Here is a 15151-nt window from a genome sequence, read left to right as displayed (position 1 = left end):
ACAGAGGTGTGCTCAATTGATTTCAAATATATTAGAGAATTTACAAGTGCACACATTTTGTTTTTGTTACTAAATCATGTCTATTATGCAATAAGAATTACAGTGCTATCTAGTATAGTGGTTTGCGTGTTGCTTGTATTGTTTGTTGGGGCGAAAGAACATGCTTTTATCAGCATATCTCAAGGCCTGGCTTTTATAATAGTATTATTTATAAATGACATTTACACCCCACCTACCCTCCCAGCAAGCTAAAGGTGATGTGCAAGGTTCTCCCTCTCTTCTTTATCCTCAAAACATCACTGTCAGGCATATTAGACTGAGAGACAGTGATGGGCGCAAGGTCAGCCCGCAAACTTCTCCATTTCAGTTTGCCACCTGGCAAATAAATTAATACTGACACAGCCTCACAGGGCAGGTGCTGGCTAAAGTTGCCAACTCTGCCGCACTCTGCCACACTGGACCCATTCTTGGGCTAGACACACACTCACAAATCAGGTTAAATCTTTTCCAGGTATGCTCAATGTACTGAAACGTTTGACCTGCTGAACTTCTGCTGTTAAATGTACGGGAGCAGAAAGAAAAGAAAAAGGAAAGAGAAGTTGGCAACCTTAGAACTACAGGTGAAACTCGGAAAATTAGAATATCGTGGAAAAGTTCATTTATTTCAGTAATTCAACTTAAAAGGTGAAACTAATATATGAGATAGACTCCTGACATGCAAAGCGAGATATGTCAAGCCTTTATTTGTTATAATTGTGATGATCATGGTGTACAGCTGATGAAAACCCCAAATTAACAATCTCAGAAAATTAGAATATTAAATGAAATCAGCAAAACAAGGATTGCAAATAGAGCCATATTGGACCTCTGAGAAGTAGAAGCATGCATATGTACTCAGTACTTGGTTTGGGCCCCTTTTACATCAATTACTGCTTCAGTGTGGCGTGGCATGGATGTTATCAGCCTGTGGCACTGCTGAGGTGTTATGGAAGACCAGGATGCTTCAATAGCAGCCTTCAGCTCTTCTGCATTGCTCGGTCTCATGTCTCTTGGCAATGCCCCATAGATTCTCTATGGGGTTCAGGTCAGGCGAGTTTGCTGGCCAATCAAGCACAGTAATCCCATGGGCATTGAACCAGGTTTTGGCAGTGTGGGCAGGTGCCAAAGTCCTGCTGGAAAATGAAGTCAGCATCCCCATAAAGCTCATCTGCGGAAGGAAGCATGAAGTGCTCCAAAATCTCCTGGTAGACAGCTGCATTGACCCTGGACTTAATGAAGCACAGTGGACCAACACCAGCTGATGCCATGGCTCCCCAAATCAACACAGACCGTGGAAACTTCACACTGGACTTCAAGCATCTGGCATCGTGTGCCTCCCCATTCTTCCTCCAGACTCTGGGTCCTTGGTTTCCAAATGAGATGCAAAAGCTGCTCTCATCAGAAAAGAGATTTGGGGAGCCATGTCATCAGCTGGTGTTGGTCCACTGTTCCTAGCCTACCGAAATGTTCACAAGAGTGTGATTGTGCATGCCTACTTATGTTAGTCATTTGTGGCTTAGTGATGGTCTGTTGTGGGAGGGCATAGCCAGCTCTTTCCCAACTTGGAGAACACCACTGTGTGATTTACCTGCAAACAGTTGATCATGCTACCAGGCTAATGGCTCTTTGTAAGCTGGGCCTGTATAAATGATGATCATAAATAAGACTAATAAATAGCAGCAGCAATAAAGCAGCTTGACTATTGATTGATTTATCTATGTCTGGAGTGACCTGAAAGTGGTGGTTTAAAAAGAAAGAGGAAGAAAGAGCTGCTCAGCTATGTTAGGAGAGTCAGATGGTGCCGCTGTTCAGATTTCAATACCACTCGCGCATGTCCTTTTTGTATTAGAAACAGAAGCAATCGGCCAAAAGAAATTGTTTCAAAAGACAATTTGGAGTATGTAAAGCACAAATGGAGCCCCACCTCGTGTTTCCTCTTAATACAATACCCAAGAGTGTATCCCTCAGTGCCAGAGATAATTAAGAAATGCACTGTACCCATTTAAAACAAATACAACATTCCTAATTTCCTTCTTTGGGCACTTAGTAACTTTCCTCTGCTACTTCCCCATGCATCTGTCAACTGTTTGCTGATTTTCATCACAAAGCAGATTAATACTATAATTCTGTGCATGCCTGCTTGCAAACAAGTCCCATTGGACTAAGCTAGAGTGTCACAGCCTAGAAATGTTAATATCAGTAAAACAAATGGGGCTGACATTTGAATCATAAGTTCATAGGATGTGTCAGGGAACTGCTATCAGTGTCCGAGGGGAGAGCAAGCTCCAAAGGGATCCCAGAGAGCGTCCCGGGAGTGGGAGAGGCAGCCCATCTTCTGCAGAAGGGAATCAGCGTAGCTCCAGTGGAGAAGGGGGGCAGATGGGGGAATCAGCGAGGCGGTCCCATGACTCCTTGCTGGGGACCAGCGGGGAGAGGAGGAGTCCTCCGCTGCCTACGCCCTCCTTGCGCAGAAAGCTTCCATGCAGGGAGAGTAGGAGGAGACTGGGCGTCAAAGAGCTTCTTTGCTGGAAGAAGTTTAAGAAACGCCCACTGACGGATTCTGCCAGCGATTGAGACAGCCACGGGTGAGTGGCTGCTCGGACAGGAAAGGTTCGCTCAGGCAACCCAACCAGGTGTTGGGACAAGCTTACGCACGAGCAACCCCGAGAACCATTACAGGATGGGACCCCAAAGTTGTTTTCACAAACGCAAGTGGTGCAAGTTTTCCACTTCAATAGAATTAAAGAAGTGCTTTTGATAGGAACATACATTTCAATTTACAAATGGCTTTTGTAGTCATTATTTATTCCGTGATCAATATTCAAGAGTGATGCATTTAAACAGTATTTTTAAAGCTTCTTTTAATGTTCCAAAAAGGCAGCGGGATGGGAAGGCTTCTCATTGTGCATTTGGGTCTTGCCCAGTGGACAGAAATGTACATTTCCCCACAGGTTTCCATTATCCCATTGTGCATCCTTCCTCAGGGGATGCATTTATGTATCTCCTTTGAGTCAAGATCTAGAAACACGCAAATCACTCATGCTTCTTTCACTCTTTATCTGAAACATCCTGGGCAGAACATATTTGGGGATGTTTGGTGTAATATAGGTGTTGTTCTGCATCTGTTATATATTTGCCTGGCCCTTACTCCAAAGGAGACCAGGGCGACGTGCATACAATCCAGCCTTACAACAGAATAAACTACTACAAACACTCTCGCAAAAACTGCAGTAAAACAACAGAACCTCTCAGCTAGCAGAAATGATAAAGACATCAGTCCCAATCGCCCTTTCCGAAACAGGCTTGGACAAACAAGTTTGCGCTTCAACTGGTGGAGGGCAGGGAGGGAGAAAACCAATGAGACCGACAGACACAGCTCAATGGGGAGGGATTTCCATAACTGAGGGGCCACCACAGAGAAGACCCTAGCCTATGTCCCTGCCAATCAGGATCACAAGCAGAGCCTGCCCTGCAGATGTTAAAGGCAGAGTTGGCTGGTCTTCCCATCTTCTCTGACCACTTGCTATGCTGGCCGGGGCTGATGGGAGTTGGAGTCCAGTCCACCCACCATGTGGTTGGGTTCTGGACTGTCACTGTCTGTGATGGCAGAATTAGACACATTTTTTGAAAGAAGGAAGGGTGGGAGAGAGTTGCTGCCACTAACTCTGGATTTCAGGGAACCATTTTTGCTATGCACTCTTCTTGCAAGTTCAAGTCAGAAATTTCCCCATGGGAACTTTCAGCTCAGATTTATTTTCCCCCACCGAATGCAAGTTATTGTGGGGCTCCCCCTGAATAAATAAATTACTTTTGGGAGCCAGCCTAGCATGACTTTATGATACTAAGTTTGGCACTCTAGATAAGTTAGGTTTTGCTCATCTGGAAACTGTAGGCAGTCCACTGCACTCGATCACAACTTTTACTTAGGACAGGAGTGAAATTGAGAGTTATTTCTGCAGATAAGCAAAAATCAGCTTTCAGGGGAAATCCCACTTAGCTTGGGTCCTCACACCTGGCCAGAAGTCCTGAACACTTTTAAGCCACAACATAGCATCTTTTGCTAGACCGCTCTGGTGATCAGTGGGGGAATGGAAATGGCTGTGAAATAATAAAGAAAAGAGGAAAGATCAACAACGAAAAAAGTCAAAAGGGAAGGGTGAGGCTGATGGCTGCCCAGCTACAGAGTTTCCTGTCTGATTTCTCTGAGGGTAGACTGTTTAATCTCCACTTTTTGTTCAGTCTTTTTTTCTTCTTCACTGCAGCTTGCTTATTATATGACTGAAAAGCAGCTCAGACCCTCCAGTTGAGAAATTCCAATGGTGGTTGTAAAATGCACACATAAGGCATTTCTGACCAAGCTGTACATTTGATTGCAGAGAACTGAAGATACTACGGCTCCTTTCCTTGCCCACAACTTAAGCTAGAAGATAATTATGTCACCGCTCTATAGGCAGTAAGCAGGCTGCAGAAATTATAAGTTCAGAAGCCTCAGAGTCAAAATATATGTACTATGGGCCTGATATACTGTAGTAAACACCAGCCTGCTTCCCTTTAAAGTGGTACAACAGGGTGACGTGAGCTCTGCCTTTTCAAAGCTCTGCTCTTGGATGAAAGTTCCCTTGTTGAAGTAAACAAGGCTTGCGAGTTGTTAGATCTCTTCTGTATGTTGGATATTGGTGGAGTAAAAGATGCTTCTTTTAAATGCCCCGCAGGAGTTAAACAGTTTACTCTTTATAACTCCAACAAAGACTTCCAATTTGGGAAGCCAATGTCTGATTACTGAGCACACTTCTCAGGCTTCTATGAAATTCTGCACCGGTGAGAGAGAATGAATTTGCTGGCATAACTTTGCCATGAGATCCTGTTAAATTTCCCTTGAAAGCTTGCTTTAGCCATCTCTATATGACTGCAGTTTCTCCGCTTTCTTCACCACATAATACCCAAAGTTGGCATTCAGCGTACATCAAAGTATACTACATACCACTCCCATTGTTCCCAATCTGTTTCCTACTTCCCAAAGTTCCAGTAACCTCTCAGTGGGAAATATATAAAGGATGGTATTCATGACATTTGTTCTGTCAGCACAAGCACCTCTGATTTCACCCAGAAAACTAATCCGTTTTAGTTCTCCTCCCCCTGCTCCAGACAAAAGAAAAGCACAGGCATCTTTAAAGGTGCCTATCACGAAAGCTCGCAGACCTGCTTGTCTGCAGTTTGGCAGGTTTCTCTCACGTCTGCAATTTTCAGACCAATTGCCCACAAAACACATTGGGAGATTAAGTGATTTCTATTTTACCTATTCCCAACCTGAGACTGCTGCCCTTGCAGGAAAACTACTGCAGTTATCATCCTGAGATTTTACAGGATTCATACCTCCAAAAGGGTGATCTTGTCTACAAATTTCATCCAGTTCTACCCCAAAATAAAGTTTTAAGACGTTTCCTTAATAAAAAATAAAACCTTAAAGGTTTCCAGCAGAAAGGCCTTTGGAGATATTTGTAGTTTAACAGGCTTTATCTACTCTGGAGAAGCTAATATACCTGCAAATTTCATCCCCTTCTGTGGGACGTTATATAATATAAATCACCAGATGTTGTGTGTTCTGTTTTTCTTGAGGTTGGGCACGTTGATTCTATGATCAAAAAGGTGGCTCAGTCACAAAGGGCTTGGGAGATATCAAAGAAGCTCATGTTTGGACAATAATGCAATTCTAAGTTGAGGGAATTCTACTATAAACTTCGCCCCTATTTTCATTCTACAGCTGAAGGATCATTTTATCTGCTTCTGCCGTGAATCCTTTTCCCACGATGGAGCAGCTCTTCGGGATTTTTCTTTTACTATTTCCAAGATGTTGCTTTGCAGAGTCAATAGTTTCTTAGCTTATTCAGGTTATTTTTCACTTGATTCATCTGAATATTTGCAGCGGTTGGACTTGATGACCCTTGTGGGTCAAACAAAATTCTATGATTTTGTTTGTGAATAATAATAATAATAATTTATTTATATCCCGCCCTCCCCAGCCGAAGCCGGGTTCAGAGCGGCTAACAACAGTAAAATGATACAACATTCTAAAATCATTTCATTATAAAATCAGTTCAAATCAGATTAATGGCAACCATTGGGCGGCTAGAGTTCTGTGAGGATTGCCAAAGGAGGGGGTCAGAATAATAATAAAATTTCCATCCTTTGGATCAGTGACCACTTCTATCCAACTGGAGACAAATTTCATCCATGCATGCCTGAATCCTTCTTTCTAAGGATTGATATTTGTTTTGCTATCTAAGCATATTCCTCTGGCACCAGCTACTATGTTAGCTTTGGGGGTGTGGGTGCTGCCAAAAGCTGCTAGCATATGAATTGAGTTCTAGTCAGCTATTTGGGTGGAATTGCATATGCTTAAGAAGTTCCGTGAGAAAAAACTTAGCTCTTCTGCAGTGTCCAGTGTTGACTGTGATGCAAACTTAAGGGAACAGTTTGTGCACTGATCAGTCTGAGGTCGACACATACTGCATTGTTCCTGCTTCTGGAGAGAGAATTCCTCAGGTTCTCGCTCTCAGTGAATGAAAGCATAATGAGACTTTTGAAGAGGCATAAGTGTTGGAGAACACTTATGAATTCACCCAGGCACCTTAGGAGCACGGTTACATCCCTCCCTGTGCATCTGTTGGGTTTAGAGAAGGTAATAACTCCACCTGACAGTATTCCTTTGCAAAAGGAAAGCATCAACTTGTGCTGGTCTAAGTAAAAAAAAAGGGGGGGTTGAGAATGGTTTCAAATTCGTTTCCAAATAATGACCTTCGCAATCTGAAACATGATTAAGTTCTGACAGTGCCTATGCTAAAATGAAATTGACTTTTAAAGTTAGTAGTATGTATGCATCTATGTATGTATGTTGGATCATTTGGCCTATAGGCATTCAAGGTTACTACAGGCAAGCTGGATACAGACTATTGTTTTTAAGTGAATTGGAAGTGATTTGAGAAGTGTTTTGCTAATCCCATGTCATTTCCATACAGTTATTCCAGCCAACTTTTTTCTCTCTTGGTCAGATTTGTTTTGCTGGTTTTTGAAACCATGCAGATCCTGTTAGCCTAAGTAGCAGTAGATTGTATAAAACGGGACTTCTTTTCTTCTTCTTCTTTGGCGATCACTCGTAGCCAAGTAAGATTGTCTTCCATGAACACGGCCTTAACAGAGAGTCCATAAGTTACTGTAGAGGCAAATTCTGGATCCACATGTCCTTCCACAGTGGGGACATACAGTATTTATATGTGTTTATACTACATTTTTTAGATTTGCCTTGAGAGTGTCTTTAAACCTCTTTTGTTGACCACCAGCATTACATTTTCCATTCTTAAGTTGGGAATAGAGTAGTTGCTTTGGAAAACGATAATTAGGCATCCAAACAACATGACCAGTCCAACGAAGTTGATGTTGAAGAATCATTGCTTCAACACCGGTGATCTCTGCTTCTTCCACTACACTGGCATTAGTTTGCCTGTCTTTCCAAGTGATGCCGAAATCCAGCATTCCCTGAGCTCTGCGAGTGCAGCATTCTCCCAATTGAAGTGCAGAGTGTTTGAGGACTGGGCCATTTGCAGGGAAACCAAAACCAGGACTAAGGTTGAGTTTGTTATGGTTGCATTAGCAGTATACCAGAGTATTATAACTTTACAGGCTAACATTTGGCATCTTTTTCTTTTCAGGTCTTTGACTTTAGTCTGAAAAAAGAAGATATGGAATTTTTAAACTCCATGAATATTGACAGAAAACTGATTCACCTTACCTACCCATTATGGAAAGGATAATCTTAAAACATTGCAATGGCTCAAACCATGAAGATATCAGAACTACACAGATCTGTCTTGCTATAAATTTATTTTAGACAGCCCAATATACCCGTCTTCCTACCTCATTAAAATACCTTTTGGGAAATCATGAGTCATTCTTCATCCCAACTAAATCAAAATAAAATGATATTATAGAAGACAGCAACAGCCTTGTGATTCTTGCCACGTGCGAGGCAAACGGGATTTGCCATTGGATGCTAGTGGAAATGAGCTGGTCTGGTTAATTTAATGAAATGCCCACATACAGTTTTGCATGAAAGCCACTAAATCAGTTTAGAACCAGATGCTCCTGTTAGATCATCACAGTCTCGTTTTACTGGCAATAAAGATCTTTAAACAAATAGTAGTCCTTGCTTCATGAAAGCTCTTTTAATTCAGACTTCTTGTAAGCAACAGATCCTTCACTTAGTTAAGGTGCAGACAAGGAGGCAGCATGTAGATAAGCCTCACTCTGCCTGCAGTGGCTATAGACCAGTGGTTCCCAAAGGGGTGGGGTGGGATTACTGGAAGAGTACATATCTTAAAAAGGTAAAGGGACCCCTGACCATTAGGTCCAGTCGTGACTGACACGGGTTGCGGCGCTCATCTCGCTTTATTGGCCGAGGGAGCCGGCGTACAGCTTCCGGGGTCATGTGGCCAGCATGACTAAGCTGCTTCTGGTGAACCAGAGCAGCGCACGGAAACGCCATTTACCTTCCTACCAGAGCGGTACCTATTTATCTACTTGCACTTTGACGTGCTTTTGAACTGCTGGGTTGTCAGGAGCTGGGACAGGTGCTCACCCCGTTGCGGGGATTCGAACCGCCGACCTTGTACATGTCTTAACTTGTTACTTTTCTATTATGGTTTGAACAGAGGTATCTTACCCTGTTGTCCTTTCCTCCCAAGTGAATAACGTTCACTGAAGTCATGTTTTCTGAGGACATCCTAGGAACTAGAGGTTCTGCTTGGTTCTGCTTCCTTTAGTGCAGTCATGCTCTCTATGGTTGACTGGTGATGGACATATGCCCTTTAAATATTAACTCATCCTCAGGTTCTTTCTTCAGAACAGAGGTGGAGCTAGCTGCTTCGGCCCCTGGAGTAGCGCACAAGCCGTGCACCCGGGGGTGGGGTGAGTGTCTCAGGGGGCGGGGCAAGCATCCCAGGGGGTGCCGCCCACAGCGAGCGTCCAGGGAGGGCACCACGGGGAGCGTCCCAAGGAGCTAGCTGCCCATAGGGGGTGGAGCGAGCCACCCATGGCGGGCTGCTTCCTGGGCAAGGAGGAGGGAGCCGCAAAGCTTTGCCAGCAGTCTTCCTCCCCTCCCTTCCCTCTTCCTTTTGACAGCTTGGGGTAGGCTCCCCCCCCCCCCAGGAAGCAGCCCGGGAGCGGGGGGCAACGGCGCAGTGCCTGCCCACGACTCCCAAGCCTCCCCCGAGCTGTCAAAACGAAGGGGGAAGGGGGGAAGGCTGCCGGCAAGGCAGCACAGCTCTTCCCCTTGCCCCAGCGGCTTGGGGTAGGCTTGGGAGTTGCGGGTGGGGTGCACGCTGAATGTGATGGCACCCGGGATGGACCAACCCCACCGCCCCCCCTTCCTCCGCCCCTGCTTCAGAATGCAGAAATTAAGTATGTTAAGGTAGAATTTCAAATGTTATATTTAAGGAGCTGTTTGTGTGAACAGCAGTGAGAAAATGCTATACACACATGGGAATATGCCCCACTGAACTCTCCGGGGCTTGCTTCTGAGTAGACGTGTACAGGGTTGTGCCCATTTTTCATCCAATTACTCCTGCAGGACTATCTTGTGCTGTTTTGTTTGCCTTTGTTCACAAGAACCGATGCCTTTTCTGCCATGGCGTCAGAAGGCTTCCAATCCTGACATTATCTAAAAATGAAACCTTTATATCCCATTACCACACATTCTGAGTCACTCCATCCCTTCGATTGTGTAATGTTACTCTGACATACCAAATCCCTCCGAGTAGGATACATAAGAACAAGTTTCACAAAGAAAGGAACATATTGTTTGTTTTCAGCCTCCGTTAGCTCACTTCCTTTCAGTTGTCTCTATAAATTAGCAAAATATGTCCGGGCTGTAGCCGTGAGGCCGTTTGCAAAGGGGTTTCCTTACGTGATTCTCCATGCTTTCTCTCTGACAGTTGCAATTTAACGGTTCTCTTGTTATGTCCGACGTCTATCAACTCAAAACATGAACGTGTTAGGGTTCCACGGCTGATGGGATTGACAGAGCAGTTTTATCTGAGTCATTCAGAAACAGGCGGGCGGCAATTGAAACGGATGGTTTGCAAAACACACACTCAAGTAAGTGCACAAGTGAGGCGTTCTGTTCTGCTCCCTGATAATTTGTAATTGCCGAGAAAAATGCCCAGGATAGAGCTCCATTTAACAGGACAGGAATCCCCCCCCCCCCGTGTGATTATTAGTATCCTGTGGTTATGGATCATATTCACCGTTTACGCCAAGCTGGAATGTTTCCTTTCTCGGGTCTTAGAAACCAGCGGCAGAGAAGATTCTTCAGCCCAAAGGTTGCATTCCCCCATGGCTAGCCTCCTAAGGGCCACATAGTTCTTGGAATTGGTGGGTGAGGCCAGAGGCAAATTGTACTGTACAATTTGGACTACACAACAAAAACTAGAGGGTTCTAAACACGCATTCACACATGCACACCTCTCTGTCCTCTGAGAGGCGTTCCAGGACACATTCCAGTGATTGTCAAAGCCCTTGAGACTGATGAGGAGCACGTCCCCAGGCCTGAAGTCCTCAAGCTTGTTAGTTGATGGAGGCACAACAGATGTTCCTTCAATAATTACTCATAGTGATTATTGGCCAGTCATTGATCAAAGGTATCAATCAAGAACTTCCTTTGGGAGTCTCTCCCACACACCCCACCGGTTGAATCTTGCTCTGGGTTGGTATGGCACAGGCAAATCTTGACCCATTGCCCTCCTCCAACTCAGGAGCAGACCTCAATGGTGGCTTATTCTGAAACCGTCTTCTGGGTAATAATTATAATAATACAGTCAAACCTCGGTTTTCAAACATAATCTGTTCTGGGAGACCGTCCGAGTTCCGAAACATCCTTAAACTGAAAACTCAATACGGAAGCCTCAATACAATAGGAAAACTCAAAACAGAAGCTGCCTCAGAAGTTCGACTTCCGAGGCACATTCGAAAATGGAAGTATTTACTTCCGGGTTTACGGTGTTCGGGTTCCGAAATGTTCATCAACGGAGACGTTAGAAAACCAAGGTTCCACTGTAGTTTTATTATTTATACCCCATCCATCTGGCTGGGTTTCCCTAGTCACTCTGGGCAGCTTACAACATACCGTATTTTTCGCTCTATAACACGCACCTGACCATAACACGCACATCGTTTTTAGAGGAGGAAAACAAGGGAAAAAATATTCTGAATGAAACAGTGGACGTATCATTTTTGTGCTTCATGCTGTGGCCACAGACATGTGATCTGATGGTGAATTTGGGGTGACCCAATGCAAAAATCCTGAGAATCCCTGTGGATCCATGCTTTGTAACCACGTTTTTGCACCATTGCAGCCCCAGGCAACAGTGGGTGTGTGATTTTTTTTGGGGGGGGGGCAGGCTGTAGCCATGGACATGCTATGTGCTCTGATGGTGAATTTTGGCTGACCCAATGCAAAGATCCTGAGGATCCATGTGGACCCATACTTTTTAACCACGTTTTTGCACCATTGCAGCCCCAGGCAACAGTGGGTGCGTGATTTTTTTTTGGGGGGGGGACAGGCTGTAGTCATGGACATGCTATGTGCTCTGATGGGGAATTTTGGCTGACCCAATGCAAAGATCCTGAGGATCCATGTGGATCCATGCTTTGTAACCATGTTTTTGCACCATTGCAGCCCCAGGCAACAGTGGGTGCGTGATTTTTTTTTGGGGGGGGGACAGGCTGTAGCCATGGACATGCTATGTGCTCTGATGGTGAATTTTGGCTGACCCAATGCAAAGATCCTGAGGATCCATGTGGATCCATGCTTTGTAACCATGTTTTTGCACCATTGCAGCCCCAGGCAACAGTGGGTGCGTGATTTTTTTTTGGGGGGGGGCAGGCTGTAGCCATGGACATGCTGTGTGCTCTGATGGTGAATTTGGGGTGACCCAATGCAAAGATCCTGAGGATCCATGTGGATCCATGCTTTGTAACCACATTTTAAGTGGGGAGGGAAGGAAAAACACAGAAGGCTAAGAATGCAGGAGAGGGCTATAACGTGAGGAAAGGAAGGCAAAAGTTTCCCCCCACCCACCCACACAAGCCAGCCAGCGTGTGCTCTCTCTCTCTCTCTCTCTCTCTCTCTCTCTCTCTCTCTCTCCCTCTTTAAATGGAAGAAAGCATATTTGAATGCTGTGTGTCTCCAAAAACAAAAAGCAGGAAGTCAAATCAGAATTTTAAGCCGAACCTGTAATCTCTCTTCCCTTCACAAACATTGTTCCTCCGGAGCAGGGAGAGGATAGAAGGACGGACGCTCTGCTTTCCTCTCTTCTTGCCTGGAGGGGAGGGGCTTCCCCTGCTCTTTGTTCCGTTTGAGCAAACACAGTAACGAAACAGAGAGGGCGGACAGTACGACCCTGAGGCAGAATGCAGGAAAGCTGCCACTTCCTCTCTTCAGGCTTCCCTTCTCCCTGAAGCGCGGTTTGATTTTTGCCTCATTTTTCGGCTCCAGGGACCACACATTCGCTGCATAACACACACAGACATTTCCCCTTCCTTTTTAGGAGAAAAAATCTGCGTGTTATAGAGCGAAAAATACGGTATATTAAAAATGGTATAACATGAGACATTAAAATTTTCCCAATACATACCTAATGAAATCAAACCAAAGACCTCCCTTCCAATTACATTTCCAGCAACGGAGATGATCATTATTGTTTCCTTTGTTCAAAATAAATGGAGTAATATATTGATAGCAGGTTTATAATTTCTCCAACATCATATTGAAGAACACCCCCAGAAATCTACCCCAAACTGATAAAGGCCTATTTCTCCTATATCTTGTGCACTTTATCATATACTCCTTTACACAAAATGCCAATATAATCTTACAGATCTTCAACAATTATCAGAGACAAGGGGAAATTACATCAGGCTGATTAAAGTTTTCAGATATGGGACCATATCAGAGTGGCACAACCAACAAGCAATGCAAAAATGAAAGAGGAAATATTTACACTTTGTTACAAAACTGGTAAGTAGCGTGTAGATGTTTTAGGCAAGAGGAAATAAACTTTTGATGCATTCTCCGCACAAATTGAGGAGAGATAGAGAAGCAGTCCCACTATGTATCAGCTAGGATCAGTGATCATGAGAATAACAGACGAGGCCAGGAATAGAAAAGTCATCCTGGTCCTTTGCTTCATCTTGACTTTCGTTCTTTCTTTTCTTTAACTGGGCTGGCCCAGAATAAGGTGCAGATCCCAGTACAGTCGCTAGCAGTGAATGAGTAGCCCCCTAAGCTGGTGGAGCAGGGTGCCAGAAAAAGGAAGGGCGTTTGACTTTTAGGTTCACGTGTATACCCATCCCAATGGGAAGTTGCTCCCTACTGGGCAATTGCTGGTAGAAGACCTGCTCCTCTTCATTTGTGTCTGCAAGTTTGCAAGAAATTTCCTTGGCTTTATCACACCTCCTTTAAGAAGAGCTTGCCAAAGACAGTACAGAGTAGTTTCCTGTTACCTCCCTGTTAACCACCTCGTCTGGCAAATTGAGATGATAAATCAGAATACTTTTTTGCCACTCCTACGCCTGATATTTTCACTCTTTATGCAGACTTGTAGGCGGAGTGAGGACAATTCTGATTTGTGCTAGCAGGGGTTCAGGGGAACGGCTGTTACTCCACATTGATATATGTGTACATAGCAGCTTTGCGCCTCTCCTCTGTTCAGAATGGATAGGAAGGGGGTGCATCCAACTTGATGTGCACACATTTAAGGAGCCTTGTTCGATGTAGGAGAGAGCAAGCCAAAGCAAACAGGAGCCGAGCAGGAAGAATAGTTAAGCACCATTCCCCCACTGCTTTCAACAGGGATTTTGAAAGACGTACTTTATAACCATCCCATTAGGTTTTAAAGATCCGATTCACGTGTGTGGTGTGTACATTAAACAGGATAGATGCAGAAGGTGGTATTCAGGGCCACAGCACTATAAACATTTAATCTGAGCATTGCCAGATGGGATGACCCTCCTGCTCCTCCCCTTGCATGCTGTTCTGGGGTCCCCTCGAGCCAATTTGGGGGCTCTATGGGGGTGGAGAGGAGTGCTTCCACCAATGGGGTTCCTTGGGTGACACCCAACAAAGTATTTGCAGCTAGCCTTTCGATCAGCCCACGAAGAAGAGTGGAATAACTCATTGATGCTGAATAGTAAAGAGGATTTTTAAAATTAAAAAAACCACGATACGATAATCTTTTTGTCATTGTCCCATACAGAACAACAAAATTGAAAAAAATCTACATAAGACATTCAAAAACCAAAAACCTGCTATCCCTGCTATCCCAACCTGGTTAGCCCCCTAAAAACTCTGATACCCCATAATTAAATACAATATACTCCCATAGAGACTCCTTACGCTGTGTTTAAAACCAAAATCACATTTGGATAGAAACACTTTCTCAGGCAGCTAGTCCTAGTCTTTATAACCCTGTACCTTCTTCCAGAATGCAGAAGCTGAAAGAGATCTTTCCGGGGTGTGCACTACCCTGCGCTATCTCTGCAGCTTTCTTATGGCACCTGGAAGCATAGATTTGTTGATCCAAGGTGGGAAGAGTGCACCCAATTATTCTCTCCGCAGTCTTTACAACCCTGGACAGCATTGTTTTCCCCCTGACCACGCAGGTCCCAAACCACACACACAGACCATAAATTAATACACTCTCAACAGTACAATGGTAAAATGCCATCAACAGGTCCTTTGAGAGATTGTTTTTCCGGAGGAAAAGAGAAGATATATTAAAGCATGTGTGATAAAATGGCAATATTTACCTATCAAGACATGATTGATGACTTTGACCAGTCCTAGCTCCAATGCCACATCCAGAACTTCCCAGTCACCAATGGTACCTAAAGAAAAATACTTTTCACTGGAGTCAGTTCACGTGTGCCATCGAGTGACAAATGCATGCATGAACAAGCACATCGTACCCTTTCCTTTCGCTGGATGTGGTTGTGCCAACTTTTCAGTCCACCTCTGATCTCCTTTATTAGTGGTTCCATCAGCTGAAGAGTTGCCCTGAAG

At 44.4% G+C, this 15151-nt stretch overlaps 1 protein-coding gene and 1 long non-coding RNA gene across 4 annotated transcripts in view; one reads left to right on the top strand and one right to left on the bottom strand.

The window, feature by feature from the left end:
- The window catches only part of LOC309535154 (putative oxidoreductase ZK1290.5), a 71634-nt gene extending 63600 nt beyond the window's left edge, over positions 1-8034 (top strand). For all 3 annotated transcript variants that reach the window (XM_082227989.1, XM_082227990.1, XM_082227991.1), the window contains one exon: positions 7746-8034. In XM_082227989.1, coding sequence (XP_082084115.1) covers positions 7746-7847 — 102 coding nt within the window. In that variant the 3' untranslated portion in view covers positions 7848-8034. The remainder of the gene's footprint in view (positions 1-7745) is intronic.
- The window catches only part of LOC309535201, a 63769-nt gene that overhangs the window by 4296 nt on the left and 44322 nt on the right, over positions 1-15151 (bottom strand). The window lies entirely within an intron of this gene.

This window comes from Podarcis vaucheri (assembly GCF_965113315.1).
Source record: "Podarcis vaucheri genome assembly, chromosome: 6".
Taxonomy (NCBI): domain Eukaryota; kingdom Metazoa; phylum Chordata; class Lepidosauria; order Squamata; family Lacertidae; genus Podarcis; species Podarcis vaucheri.
This window is presented reverse-complemented; position numbering and strand designations above follow the sequence as displayed.